The sequence below is a fragment of the Taudactylus pleione genome, unplaced genomic scaffold, assembly GCF_031769625.1.
Source record: "Taudactylus pleione unplaced genomic scaffold, aTauple2 ptg000201l, whole genome shotgun sequence".
Lineage (NCBI taxonomy): Eukaryota > Metazoa > Chordata > Amphibia > Anura > Myobatrachidae > Taudactylus > Taudactylus pleione.
Window position 1 is genome coordinate 34,991,058 of NW_028284603.1, and position 14,172 is coordinate 35,005,229.

Genomic DNA, 14,172 nt, shown 5'->3' on the forward strand with positions numbered 1-14,172 from the left:
ATAACTGACATATTAGACTGTGTTATGAAAGTTAAAAGCCGTCGCCAACTTCTCCACTTTGTCTCTCCAAGGTTTGATACAGTACATCTCCCCCCTAATGATCAGGAATATTTATAGCTCTCCAGAACATGACTAACTAAATAAAATGTAAAGAGTCGATATACAGGTTTAACACGTAATAATAGTAACCTGTATAAATTACATGTTGTGAGCTTAACTATACTATATACTTTATGTACATGGTAATTATAATAACACGCTAAACTGGACAAGGACAGCTAAAGGTACTGCAGGTTCTGTTTTAAGAAGAACCTTGAGTTTTGGAATTGCATAGATATAAATGATCCCTCTTTTTTGTCCAGTTAGCACTTTGTTTAATAAAGATGACCAATGTGTTTCACTGACAGCAAAATATCACTTGTGTTTCAAGAGAGATCTATAAAGTTTATATTTTCCAACTCAACAATTGCAGTTTTAAATCCTACCAGCAAAATCATGGAAAAGCTTTGATTTTGATAAATTGCTACCTGATAAATTAACGGTATGCAGTCTGTATATCAATAATGTCGACATGCAGGACACCAGTATGCCCGTGCCAACATGCTACTGTGCCAGCATATACTGGCAACACCGTTAAAATGCTTTTTGTTGCATTTTTTCTGTGTTGGTATACTGGCGCCAATTTTCCGCTTGTCTTCATTATGAATGCTGAACAACAAGAGTATGTATCCCAAATAAATCATTTCGTTTTCATATATTGTAGATACAAATGTCAGGAATATTACATCCATGTGGCATATTATAGCACCAAACAATTGTAATTAATATGAAAAGTCACACTTGGTATATTGTGTTATCAAGCGCATAACGTCTAGTAAATCCAGGATTTCAAAACTTATAATGTATTACAGGAAATCCATTTTCTTTTAAATACTAGCTCTATGATTGAGAGATTTAAAATACATGATTATAGATTTTCCCCTAATTTTTTTATATTTGTTTATTATGAATGTTCTCCCAATTGTTCTAAGTAGTTTGCAATGTACTGTATATTGGAGTGTAAACCTATCTTACATCAGGATATGATCAATATCCCGACCGTGGAGATTCCGGCGGTCAGAATGCAGACGCCGGAATCCTGACACTAGTCAGATTACCGGCGCCGAAATCCCGTCCACCGGGATCCTGAAGGTAAGTACTGGAGATAGGTGCTAGGGGGAGGGTTAGGGTAAGGCACTAAGGGGGGAGGGTTAGGTTTAGGGTGCAAGGAGGGGGAGGTTAGGTTAAGGCACTGGGGAGGGAGGGTTAGGATACTTACCGACAGGTGTCTGTATCCTAACCCTTTTGGAATGCCGGGATCCCGAGCCCCAGCATTCCGTACCCATCCCCTTACAGCTAGCCTTACCTTTGGCTTTTTAATACTAACAAATTCTGGGTACAAATCCACTCGAGATCTTCTATAAAATGTACTGGGTTCTCCATAGATACAGTTGTGAAGAATATTTGCATCATATTTGTCATTGCTTGTGGTCATGTAATTTCCATCTGTATTCTTTGAATTCATCTGTATAAAGAAACATGCCATGTAAATAAAGACTACCAACATAACATGTTGTAGGATTTATGTACATAGAGTATCACTTTACATAAAAAAAACCCAAAAGATTTATACAACTGTTGATGTGAAAAACACTTGAACATTTTTAGAATGTTGTGGTCACTGGTAGGAATCAGATGTCCTTACATGAGCCCATTACTTTAAATACAGTACAAGTATTTTTGACTAGAAGGTAAAATTATTAAACACTGTAAAACCCATAGAAACCAAAGTATAGATCAACCATCAGGCTAATGAATAAAAACATGGCATTTATATATAGCGTCCATATGTTGGTGACCACTGTACTGTACGTGTTTTATTTTTCACATAGAGGCTCTAAAACCTTCACATAAAGTAGTTTAGTAGGTTCAAGTCTACACAGTAGAGACAATCGTACAGATGTGTCTACATACATCTTCCTTTCTTAAGTGTTAAACAGCCCTTCTAGTCGCGCCATGCCGTGGGGTGACTCTGTAGCGCCAGCATCTTTTCGTGTGACTTTTTACCTTCAAATGCGTCTTATTCGCAAAGTGATGCTTATAGGAAACGCAAGGCGCTCAATGCTACTGAGAAACATGTCGCTCACGTGTTATAGTTAACGTGGCTTGTAGCGCACGGAGGTAAGATGTATGTAGACCCATCTGTACATCTAAATCACTTCTGGAGGCTGAACCTGCTAAGTCCCAGCTCTCTGTGTAGACTTACAGACTAATCATCTGATCCAAAGAGCTGGAAAATGCTACTAAGCGGCCATTCATTTTGCAGAACTTCTGGACCAGAGGCAGGTTACCGTGAAATGGAATCCTGCCTAAATATATAACTCTACTGATCCAGAAAGGACTGGTCACCATGTGGGATGAAACCGTGTGGGATGTGGGACTGGTCACGATGTGTAATAAATCCATAGAAAATGTAGAACCATTGAAAATTCCAGTGTTTACTTGACAATTCATGGGAAATAATCTACCTTTGGCATTTTCTGTATCTGATGTGGTTTAGGAGAGTTACATCTTTCTGTCTTGATGCCTTTGTCTTCTGCAGCATTCATCATCTCTAGTTTTTGTTTTTGTACCTCTGACTGGATAGAATGTGAAAAAAATAATAAGTAAATAAGTACACGGATTGTAATAAGTAGTACTATAAAACCCAAAATGCAAACTGGAGCTTCCAGCACCATTTACATGTAGTGGAGGCTATACTGTAGGTTGATCTATAATTTATTAAATTATATGAATTTGATAAAAATAAATAATGTATCAACAGTACAAAACTGACATACAGTACACATTAACCTGCAGTTCACTCGGGCCATAAAGTCCACCATACTTCTTTTTACTGTATGTCCCAAATCAGTTATAAAGGATGCCGCATTTTTCATAGATTATTTTATCCACATAATGGAATCAATACTTAGAGAAATTCTTACCACAGATTCACACAAAATCTGGTTATATATATAATACAGGTATCCATTATCAATGGAATAGGCGGCACTCTAACGGACTTTGGTGAAAAAACAGGTGGTTTATTACCAATGTTTCAAGGTCCAACCGGCCTTTTCCTTAGGGTGTAAAAAGTACAAAGAATATAGGGCCTGATTCAGGTTGGATCGCAACTGCGATTGCGCACGCTATCGTCCGATTGTTGCAGTCTGCGCATGCATCGCGTGAGGCTTCGATGGTGCTCGATGTTACCGATGGTTATGCAGTCTTGCTAAACATTCCGGATGCGTCCTTATGTAGTGCTGCAACTGCATAGCGAATGCATTAGCATATCATCGCAGTCAGACTGCATGCGTAATCGCAGTTGCCATCCGTAATGAATCAGGCCCATAGTGCTTCCCTTAAATAGGGACAATAATCCTATTGTGACCCAGTGAATGTCGTCTCCCGCCGCCACCAGGGTGTCACAGGGCAAGTGTCGCCATCCAGGATCTTCAGGCAATCGCAAAGCACATTGGTACATAACGACGGCATGCTGTGATGGTTGCTAGGGAAGCCGGGAGCCATGGCGTTGCCGAATAGAAGCCTATCAGCTTCTATTCTGACTCCTCCCTGCGAGGGATCCAATCAGATCTCTCCCAGCACGCCCTGTGGCGCATGTGTTCTTCTGCGCATGCACAGAAGTACGCCAGAGGGTACTTCTGGGTCATAGACCCATAAGTCTCTCACTCGCAAAGGACAACTCTTACCAAGAGAACTGTTCTTTGTGATTTTCTTCATGCATACTGGCGTAATTAACATCGGCATGCGATGAGTGGCAGGATGCATCGCATGCAATTTGCGATGAGTCATCCATCCCGCCCTTGGACTGTACATGGTGCTAGTCCATGTGTTTGCTTTTTATGAATATGCAAGGTCAAGCAAAGAAAGCAAAAATCTCTTTGTAATTGAGTGGACACGAGGATTGTGCCTAGTGATTGGAAGATGGAAAAAGGGACTGGCCCACAGTAAAGGACATGCATAGCAAACAAAAGACAGGACTGGATTGCAGGATTAAATATGCTCTATTTTATACCTCAATATAAACTGCCACATGGTAGCCAAAAACAATAATTTCAGTCCCTACACCTAGAGGGCTTTTTTTTCTAATCGAAGCAGGGTAAAATAATTTTAAAGCTCAGCATTATTTCCAAGGTCCACATGAATTTATTATTAACCTTTGCTGGGAATGGATCCAGAAGTCTTCATGTTTTAAATTCATATTCATAAACCTCAACCCATTCATAGTAAGTTTTCTTCCATATCAATGAGCCTAATTAATATAAAAAGAATTATGAAATGTGATTTTAATCACTACATTTGCTTTTTCATGCAGGTTATCTGACCTTTTCCGAGGAAGACGGCAGTAACACTCCTTATGACTGATTATATGTATTAAACTCTGGCATTCAGCTTAAAATAAGAATGTTCACAGTCTGCCTTGACTTTACTGTATATGAATATATTAATGCAGTGGTTGTTAAAATTTTGTACTCATTGCAGGTTTTCAGGATTTACTTGTATAAGTGCTGTGAATAACATAGCAATGCAATGTCATTGTTATGTTGTCCATTTAAACACAAAGTCAGGTTTGTAGTTCCTAGTACATACATTCCGCCAACCTAGTTTTGCCTTGTATATTAATGCGGCTTTAAATCTAGCGGCTAAATCACCAAAACCTTACAGATGTCTGCAACTCATAGGCTATTACATATACCCCTATATGTGAATGCTGGAATACATCACTGAAGGTGCATGCAGTTGTAGTGGATCAAACACCCATTGCAGAAAACCAACTGGCTACAGTGGAGTTTCACACTACAAGTGATGGAAGTGCAATACACCTGTATACTACTTTTAGAACATACATCTAGGGGCATATTTACTAAAGTGTGGGTTTTTAGAAGTAGAGCTGTTGCCCATAGTAACCATTTTCTACTTAACATTTATATAGCACCTTCTAGAACAGGGGTGGGCAATAAGTGGCCCCCCAGCTGTTGTAGAACTACACGTCCCAGAATGCCCAGCCACAGTTTGCTATTTGGCCATGTTAAAACTTTCAGGGCATGCTGGGATGTGTAGTTCATCAGCATCTGGAGGGTCGCTTATTGCCCACCCCTATTCTAGAATATAATAGCTGGAATATTATTGGTTGCGATGTAAATATACCCCCTGGCATCAAGATTATATCCGATAGAACATATGCATGTAAAAATAAAAAAATAAAGGATAGTGACGCACTGGTTCAATAGATGGTTATACTGGTTAATGGTGGGGAAGGAACACACCAGAGAATTCCAGCAGCTCACCCACACACTACAGGCACAATGCTGAATTATATAGCAAGTGCAGACACTCATATTCTACTATCCATGCCAGCAATCTCATTCTGATCAAACTATCTTCATGACGTGATTTTCATTCGCCTTTCTTGACTTTCATTCTCCAGCTGAAGTAGAATTATTCCATTATTTATTTTTCAGTATAGAGACTGGGATGATGATTGTATAGACAGCAGCAAGCATCATCTTGATGATCCTTTAATATTTTTGAGATTTTTAGGGTGCTCTTGTGCACGCTGCTTCAAGCTAACTCAGATTTGTTTTGACTGATTCATCTTCTGAAATTGATCTTGCTTTGTGTCCCAAATAATTTGAAAAACTTCACAGTCCTAATCTTCCAGCAATGTTACCACACCAAAGTGCAAATAATAGGAGATTTTAAGTAATATGCCATACATCATGGTTTCACTCTACTGCATAGACAATGATTCAGGCCGGATGACCTGCAGCACAGGATGCCAGCTGGTTCTAAACCCTGACCAGATTCCTGTCTTGAGAGACCTAAGCATGCTTTTTGTCACCCCTGTTTTGCCCTGGCCCCCAGATCGTGACTGAAACTAGAGATTTATGTCATGGCATCCAAATGTATAACATATTTACAGTCCAATATAAAACCTAGCTAGAAAAGAGTTCTTTGCCCTGATTCTGGCTAATGATACATGAAGCATCTTGAGTTCATTCCTGGAGAAAGGGGTAATATCTTCAGATCCTTCAGTCTGCCATCTGATCTGTAGGTAGAGACATTTTTTTGTATCTCAGTGAGAGATTAATCAAAGTTTGGAGATAGCTAAAGTGCCAACCAATCAGCATCTGTCATATTACATGCTGTGCTTGAAAAATGACAGGAGCTGATTGGTTGGTACTTTATCTCTCTCAACTTCATCTCTTGCCAAGCTTTGATAAATATCCCCCTCATTGTCATGTGTATGATTTATCACTGGCACCTAAAACTCAGTGGCAAATTTATTAGGTACACCTACAGATGTGTCCTCATACACCTATCCTTTTTCTGCCATATGGTGTGAGAAGCCTGGCATGATTCCCATGCTGCAAACATTTTCCTCAGTTTTGTACAATTAAGCATAACAATGCATGGCGGTGGTCACCTCTATCAGACTTTTTTCTCAACTTTGCTATTTTATCCTCACCCTTGCTCCTTGCTACCTTTTCCTGCAACTTTTTCCTCAGTCATGCATCTTAGTTTGCAAATAGTGTACTAGGGCCCTGATTCAGAGCCGGACGCTCTGACCAGAGCGCTCGCTCTGAATCAGGGCCCACCTCCATAATTATGGAGCGTCCTCCTGGACGCTCGTATAGCTGTGGGTCACCACCCACAGCATATACGAGCGTGCAGGTTGATGGTCGCGATGGCCTTGACCATCGCCACTGCGAGCCGAAGCCTGCGGTTGAGTTTCTCAACCGCAAGGCCCGGAGTGATTTTGGCTCTATCAGAGCCAAAATCACTCCCACTGACATCACTAGTGATGTCAGTGGGGCCGGCTTCTGACGGTAGACGTTCCCTCGGGAACGCCCCCGTCTGGGAGGCATGCCCCGGCACGCCCACCAAAGGGGGCGTGCTGTCAATCAACATCGACAGCACGCCCCCTTTGATCAGACACAACGAGCGAAGGAAAGTCCTTCGCTCGTCGCGTCTCGCGCATACGCACGACGGAGCTCCCTCCGTCGTGCGCATGCGCAGTGCACACCATCGACTCACTTGCGAGTGGGTCTGAATCAGGCCCTAGGTTCTTTTGTTGCAAAGGAATTGGTATAAAGTCACATGGCGAGGGTCACGCCTATCGGACCTGCCTTTTGTACTGTTTCCTCATCCTTGCCACTTTTTCTTTCATTGTACTACTTTTTCCTCAAAATTGTTTCTTACATTGCAAAAAGTGTACAGTATTTAGGATTAGTGTCTTGGTGATTGTGACAGAGTGGGTCTTTCCCACATTCTGAGGAAAGGGTTAACCTCCCTCTAGCCAGGGAGGAACCACACCCTTACCTCAATTAAGACCAGCTAAGTTATAAAAACCTGGTAAGTTTAGTTAGTCGGTGGAAATGTGAGGGAGAGGTTGCACCTTCAGCATCTCTCTCTATGCTGGACAATCTGAATCATGACTGTGCTGGGAATACTCTGCTCGATTGAACAGCTCTCTCATGTAAGCTGCATAATTGTTCCTGAACTGTGTTTGCCTTATATAAGAAGCATAAGGCAAAGGCACTGGTTCTGCCTTTTCAAGCCTGGGATAAAAAAAGCTTACTTGTTTGCAACACCTCAGTCTCCCATTGGTCGTCTGAACTTACCCGCTACATTGTGGTGTCAGAAGTGGGATAAAGTGGGTCCTGTGCCAAGGATCCTAAAGAGACTACCATGGAGGCCGTTTTGCAACAAATGTTGGACTTCTTTAAACAGCAGCAAGCAGTAGTAACTGCTCCAGTACTCCCCAAAATGCAGGCCTCAGATGATGTGGAGGCCTTTCTTGCCACTTTTGAAAGGGTTGCTATCTTCAGAGCATGACCCAAAGATTCCTGGGCAGTACTGATTGCCCGTTTGCTAACGGGGGAGGCCCAAGCTGCATACGCCGACTTCTCCCTGGAAGATGCAAAAATATATGACCAAGTGAAGGTTGCAAGAACGGATCAGTTTGGCCTCTATCCAGAAGCGTACCAGAGGAAATTAAGGTCTGTGTCCTATGATCCTGATGGAAGGCAACTTGTCCTGGTAGTTAAATGGCTGCAGCCAGACCTAAATAATAACCTAAATAAAGTTGCTTGCTGGGTCCAGCTGCAATCGAGTTGAGAATTTGGACTCCGCTGGCCGGCTAGTGGAAAATGCCTTGCTGGTGCAGGATGGTATGGAAAACCTTTTAACACACCGGAGACTCCCCGTCTGTCTCCACAATGGGCGTGGTCTCGGTATAAGGTGCCCCCACCTATGGATTCGGATAGGCACCAGTACCCCTCGCAGACAATGGCTCGGGAAATTGAAGCCCACAGCTTTGCCCATCTCCACATAAGGGTTTTTGGCCCAGAAGTCATTCTATGGGGAAGATGATGGCCGCCCGTTTTCCAGAAGTTGGAGGTCCAGAGTGGAGGACTTCCCCAATAACTCCAGCTCATGTGTTCCTCATGTGTTCAATGTCGGCATCAAGAATGGGGGTGTCCAAATATGGATTGATTTTTCCTGTGTCTTTACAGCTATAGAGACCTGTCCACTTCTGTCTAGAATACAGGTACGTGTGCAAGTCGGTAATAGACTGGTTGAGGGCTTTGTGGACTGTGGCTCTGCTACTATGCTGATACAAAAGGATTTGTTGTCCCCAGAGTTGTTGCCTCACGAACTAGTCCACTTATGTTGTGTGCATGGAGATGTCCGGGCCTTTCCTGTTGGTCCCTTTGATAATCAAGGGAAAGACTGCCAAACTACTTGTGGGTGTGTGTCCTTGGTTATCAGCCCCTGTGCTAATAGGTCATGACTGGCCTCACTTCCGAGCTCTAGTTCTGCTGGAGGAACAGGTGCCTGCAGCAACCCTTGGAGAGATTTTGCCCTTATCCCCTGATTTGTTTCGGCTAAAGGCTCCTCAATCTAAGAAACAAAAAAGAAGGGATTGCAGAGACTGGCTTGCTTGTGATGTTTGGTTGGGAAAAAAGGTCTCTTCCCATAATGCTACTGCTTGCAAAGTGCCTGTAAATGCTGATGTTCCTGTTCATGTCAATGTATCTGATAATTCTGATGAACCGGTCATTACTAATTTGCCTATGCATTCTGATGTCCATGGTAATGCTGAGAGGTCTAGGGACACTGTCTAGCAGCCCGCCTAATCCTTGTAGCGCAGGGAATAATACTGAGGTTCAATTAAGTAGTATTAATGAACAGGTCTTAACACTTCCCCTTGTGCCTCAGTCTGATTTAAGAAAGGCCCAACGGGAAGATCCTGCTGTAAAAAGGGCCTTTGAACAGGTCGTATCAGTGGATGGTGTCCTCTTGTCACATGTAACAGAAGTAAAATATCCCCATTTTGTATTGCTTAGAGAGGTGTTATATAGACTAGACAAGCACAAACAAACTGATATGACAGTTGGTGGTCCCGGGCCTTTCAGAAAGCAGGTTCATGTTTTAGCCCATGCAGTTCCTTGGGGTAGTCATTTGGGATGGGATAAGACGGTGGAGGGAATAACCTCCCGGGTTCTATTGGCCATTTCCCTTACGGGTCGCTACAGCCAAACAGGTAGCGACTAAGTTATTAGAGCTGTTTTCCAGGGTTGGATTACCTAAAAAAATTTGTACCGACCAAGGGACAAACTTTATGTCTAAGTTAATGCAGGGGTGGTAAAGTTGTTGAAAATTATATCTGTCAGAACCTCAGTATATCACCCCCAAACGGATGGCTTAGTCGAAAGATTCAACCGTACACTAAAGTCTATGTTAAAGTTTGCAGAGACAGAAAAAAGGTGGGATGAGCTTCTACCCTATTTGTTATTTGCAATCAGAGAAGTGCCCCGGGCCTCTACTGGCTTTGCCCCTTTTGAGCTTCTTTATGGGAGGAAGCCACGTGGTGTTCTCAACCTTCTGCGGGAAGCATGGGAAGAACAACCAATAGAGGGCAAAAGCATCCTTCAATATGTGGTAGAGATGCATAATCACATGGACCTACTAGGGTCAGGTGGCCCGAGAAAACTTGGTAAATGCACAGGAGGCTCAAAAACTTCTCTATAATGGTAATGCCCGAACTCGAGTTTTTTCACCTAGAAATAAAGTCATTTTGTTGTTACCTACTCAGGGAAGTACATTACTATCAAAGTGGCAAGGGCCATTTGAAGTAATTAGAAAGGTTGGGGAAGTAATTTAAGAAGTCTCTCAACCTGACTTGCACAGAGGTAGGCAGATTTACCATGTTAACCTGTTGAAAGCATGGAAGGATCAAGAGGTGTTTTTTGTAGACTCTGGTCCACAGATTCCTCAGTCCGATGGGGACTCTCCACCCCTTGAACCTTTGAATTCAGACAAGTTGAAGCCTCCCTTGAGGAAACTTGTTAATGAATTCTCAGTTTTTTCTGATATACCAGGGAGGACCAATTTAGTCTTACATGATATTGTCGAACTACTACTCCAGGCCATATAGTCTTGCAAGGGAAAAACAAGCACAGGTAATCAAGGAAATACAAGAAATGTTTAAGTTAGGGGTAAATGAGGAGTCACCTAGCGACTGGTGTACCCCATTGTCTTTGCCCCCAAAACAAGATTGTTCTACAAGATTTGGCATAGACTTCCACAAAGTTAATGTAGTGTCAAAATTTTATGCCAACCCAATGCCAAGGGTTGATGACCTGCTTGATAGGTTAGGTTCGGTCAGATATATTTCTACCCTTGATCTTACAAAGGGATATTGGCAAATTGAGCTGACAGGAAGCTAGGAAGAAAACTACTTTTTCTACTCCATTGGGCCTCTTTCAGTGGAAAACAATTCCTTTTGGCTTGCATGGTGCCCCGGCCTCTTTTCTGAGGGTAATGGACCAGGTGTTTCATCCTCATCAGAATAGCTGCAGCATACTTGGACGATCTTGTCATATATAATCAGAAATGGAATGCCCATGTTAATAGGCTTAGGGCTGTTCTTCAGTCTTTGAGAGAGGCAGGTTTAAATGCTAATCTGAAGAAATGTGTTCTAGGTAAAAATTAAACCAAGTACTTAGTGTATATAGTCAGCAGTGGGTGTCTGAAGCCAGCTGATTCCCCAGACTACCAAGAAAGAGTTGAGGTCCTTCTTGGGTTTAGCAAGCTATTACAGGAGGATTTTACCTAAATTTTCTACCTTAGCGGCTCCCTTAACAGATCTTTTTGAAAAATTCTGCTCCAAATAAAATTAAACATCTTTTGTGTAAAGGCCCAGTTTTAAAGTCTCCAGATTTTACCAAGCCTTTTGTCAGATGTGGGCTTGGGGGTCGTTTTGTGTCAGGACTTTGATGGCATTGAAAACCCGATTTTATATATTAGTAGAAAGTTGTTTCCACTAGAGTCTAGGTATTTTGTAATAGAAAAAGAATGCATCACTATAAAATGGGCTTTGAGTTATTGAGATATTATCTTTGTGGGGCCAGGTTTACTGTGGTTACTGAAATGGTTACTGTCTAGTAAAAATTCTAACGCAAGACTGACAAGGTGGTACCTGGCTCTCCAGCCTTTTTCTTTTGAAGTCTGGCACAGACCGGGACGTCTACATATGAATGCGGATTTTTTTGTCCCAAACTGGGCTGGAGAGTCGGGCTTCTGCCGCAGGCGATTTAGGTTCGCCCTTTTTCAGGGGAGGTATATGACAGAGTGGATCTCTCCCACATTCTGAGGAAAGGGTTAACCTACATGTACAGTAGCCAGGGGGGAACACCCTCACCTCAATTAAGACCAGCTAAGGTATAAAAACCTGGTAAGTTTAGTATGTGGAAATGTGAGGGAGAGGTTGCATCTTCAGCAGTTCTCTCTATGCTGGACAATCTGAACCATAATTCTGCTTGGAATACTCTGCTCGTTTGAACTGCTGTCTCATATAATAATTGTTCCTGAACTGTGTTTGCCTTATGTAAGAAGCCATTGCACTGACTCCGCCTTTTCAAGCCTAGAATAAAAAGCTTACTTGTTTGCATCATCTCAGTCTCCCATTGGTCTCTGAACTTACTACTTAGCATCACTGTAGTGATGCTAAGTAGTAAATACTGTGGCGTGATAAATGGGGCTATTTGTCATGATTTCAGAATAGATGTACGTGGACACATCTGTATTTAAGGAACTCAATGCACAACAATATGCAGACATGGTAAAGTTGAGACCAAATACAGTACCAGAATGGGGATGAAAGGTGAGCTAAGTGACGGACTGTGAAATCGGAGCCAGATGGGGTGGGTTTTTTGTATCTCAGAAACTGGCGATCTCCTGGGCTTTTCATGCTCTAGACATTACAGTTTTAAGTGCATGAATGCCTTGTTAAGTATGAGAGGTGAGAGGAGAATGGCCAGACTGGGTGAAGCTGACAGGAATGCAACAGTAACCCAAATAACCATGCATTACCACAGTAGTATGAAGAAGAGCATCTCTGAATGCAACATGATTGTGCATCAACCAATCTACAGCAACTGCTAAGACGTTAACATGGACTTAAATATCTAAGGACCAATTCAAACTGTCCTGGGGGCAAAATGGTGTTCTAAGCAGTTCAAGAAAAGTGTATATACAGTAAGAGTATATTTATTCTCGGTCTTCTGGAAGATCAGTGATATGCTGGTTATATCTAGTTGCTATTCTATCCTTAAGCTCCTAAGTACGGTGTTACCTTCTTCTTGCGTGAAGGTGCTAACTTCCTGTCTACTGCACTTCATCACAGTAGTTGGAATTTCTGATCCTTTTTGCCTTGACCAGACTATTTCTGCTTTTCTTACCGCAGTCCACTGTAAATCCAGACTCTCTTCATACCTTGTTTTCTTGATTGCTCCCGGTTCCATTTAGTTTGTTGTGTATGATCTAACTTGGACTCTGCTATCCCACATAATCACATCTATGGAGAGCATAACAGTGCCCCTGTAAACTGACATACTGTATTCTCCTGAATTTTAGAATATTCCACGTAACTGGCTATATACATACACACACAGTTTACATATATCATCTAAGATTACATTTCCCATTAGACAATATTTAAGAATGTTGCTAGTACTCCATTCTCTGTACAAGCAATATGACTCGTTGACTGTGTCCCTTGCTACGATAAAATGTAATTGTATCATAAGAGAAAGGTGACAATGGGGAGAGCATGCAAAAATTACATTCTCAATGGAAGTTAATTAGCCATGCAAAACCTCCTCAAACAGATATTCATTTCTATTAGAAATGATTACTATGCAAGTCTACAGATGTCAATACCACAGTCATTCAAATTCTTCTTCCCCTACTAATTGAAGGTTGTAAAGCTCCAGTGCCAAGGTTTCCTTCCAAAGAGCTAATTTATGACTAGAAGGATATTCTATGTCTTCAGTCAAAGCAGCTTAAAACACAGCAAATCAGAACCATCTGTGTACTGATGCTTGAATCACCGTTTATCTATCAGCCCATCATTCTTGTTAGTTTGCACCCAGCATTCTTGGCTGCTGTGCACTTTCCCGTGGCCAAATTTCATAAGATATATTAAAAATGTAAAGTTTCTTGACCCTTCCACATTGCAAGTGCACTGGATGGAAAGAGGATCCTTTCTGCACAAGATATGCTGGAGAAAGGTCACTGGCTGATGCTTTTAATTATGCTAAGCAGAGACGACAAAAAAAAAAAAGCGAGACGTTACCTTGAAGTGAAGATGGATGCACGGTACATCTTATTTTACATTAAAAAGCACATGTTTGCATTAAGTTATCTCTCGGATATATTATTTTATCATTTGCAAAAAAGCTAAAGTATTTTTACAGCACTGTGCTACAAGATTTCGTGATTAAGTTCAAGTACAGTTTAACCTGCTGGTAGTGAAGCTTTTAAAATAGAAAGTCAATTATTTTCATAATTCAATCACACCCAGTACATGAATACATGACACTGCAGGAATTTTATTAAACTGACTAGTATTAGAGATGTAGAAATTTGGATTTAGTCTATTTTGAGGTTTTCCGTGCAATAGCGGGAAGCATATGATTGGCTGTGTCAGCATGAAAAGTGCTTTGGCAGGGGGTTATAACCCCTTCTCATTGTTGGAAACTGTCTCCATTATAGCTTTTC

The 14,172-nt window shown here is 41.7% G+C and overlaps 1 protein-coding gene across 1 annotated transcript in view; it reads right to left on the minus strand.

Moving 5' to 3' along the window:
- VRK2 (VRK serine/threonine kinase 2) overlaps positions 1 to 14,172 on the minus strand; it is a 102,348-nt gene that overhangs the window by 7,655 nt on the left and 80,521 nt on the right. The window contains exons 12-13 of the mRNA XM_088477322.1: positions 2,568 to 2,678; positions 1,406 to 1,564 (exon numbers count right to left, since the gene is read on the minus strand). Coding sequence (XP_088333448.1) covers positions 1,406 to 1,564; positions 2,568 to 2,678 — 270 coding nt within the window. The remainder of the gene's footprint in view (positions 1 to 1,405; positions 1,565 to 2,567; positions 2,679 to 14,172) is intronic.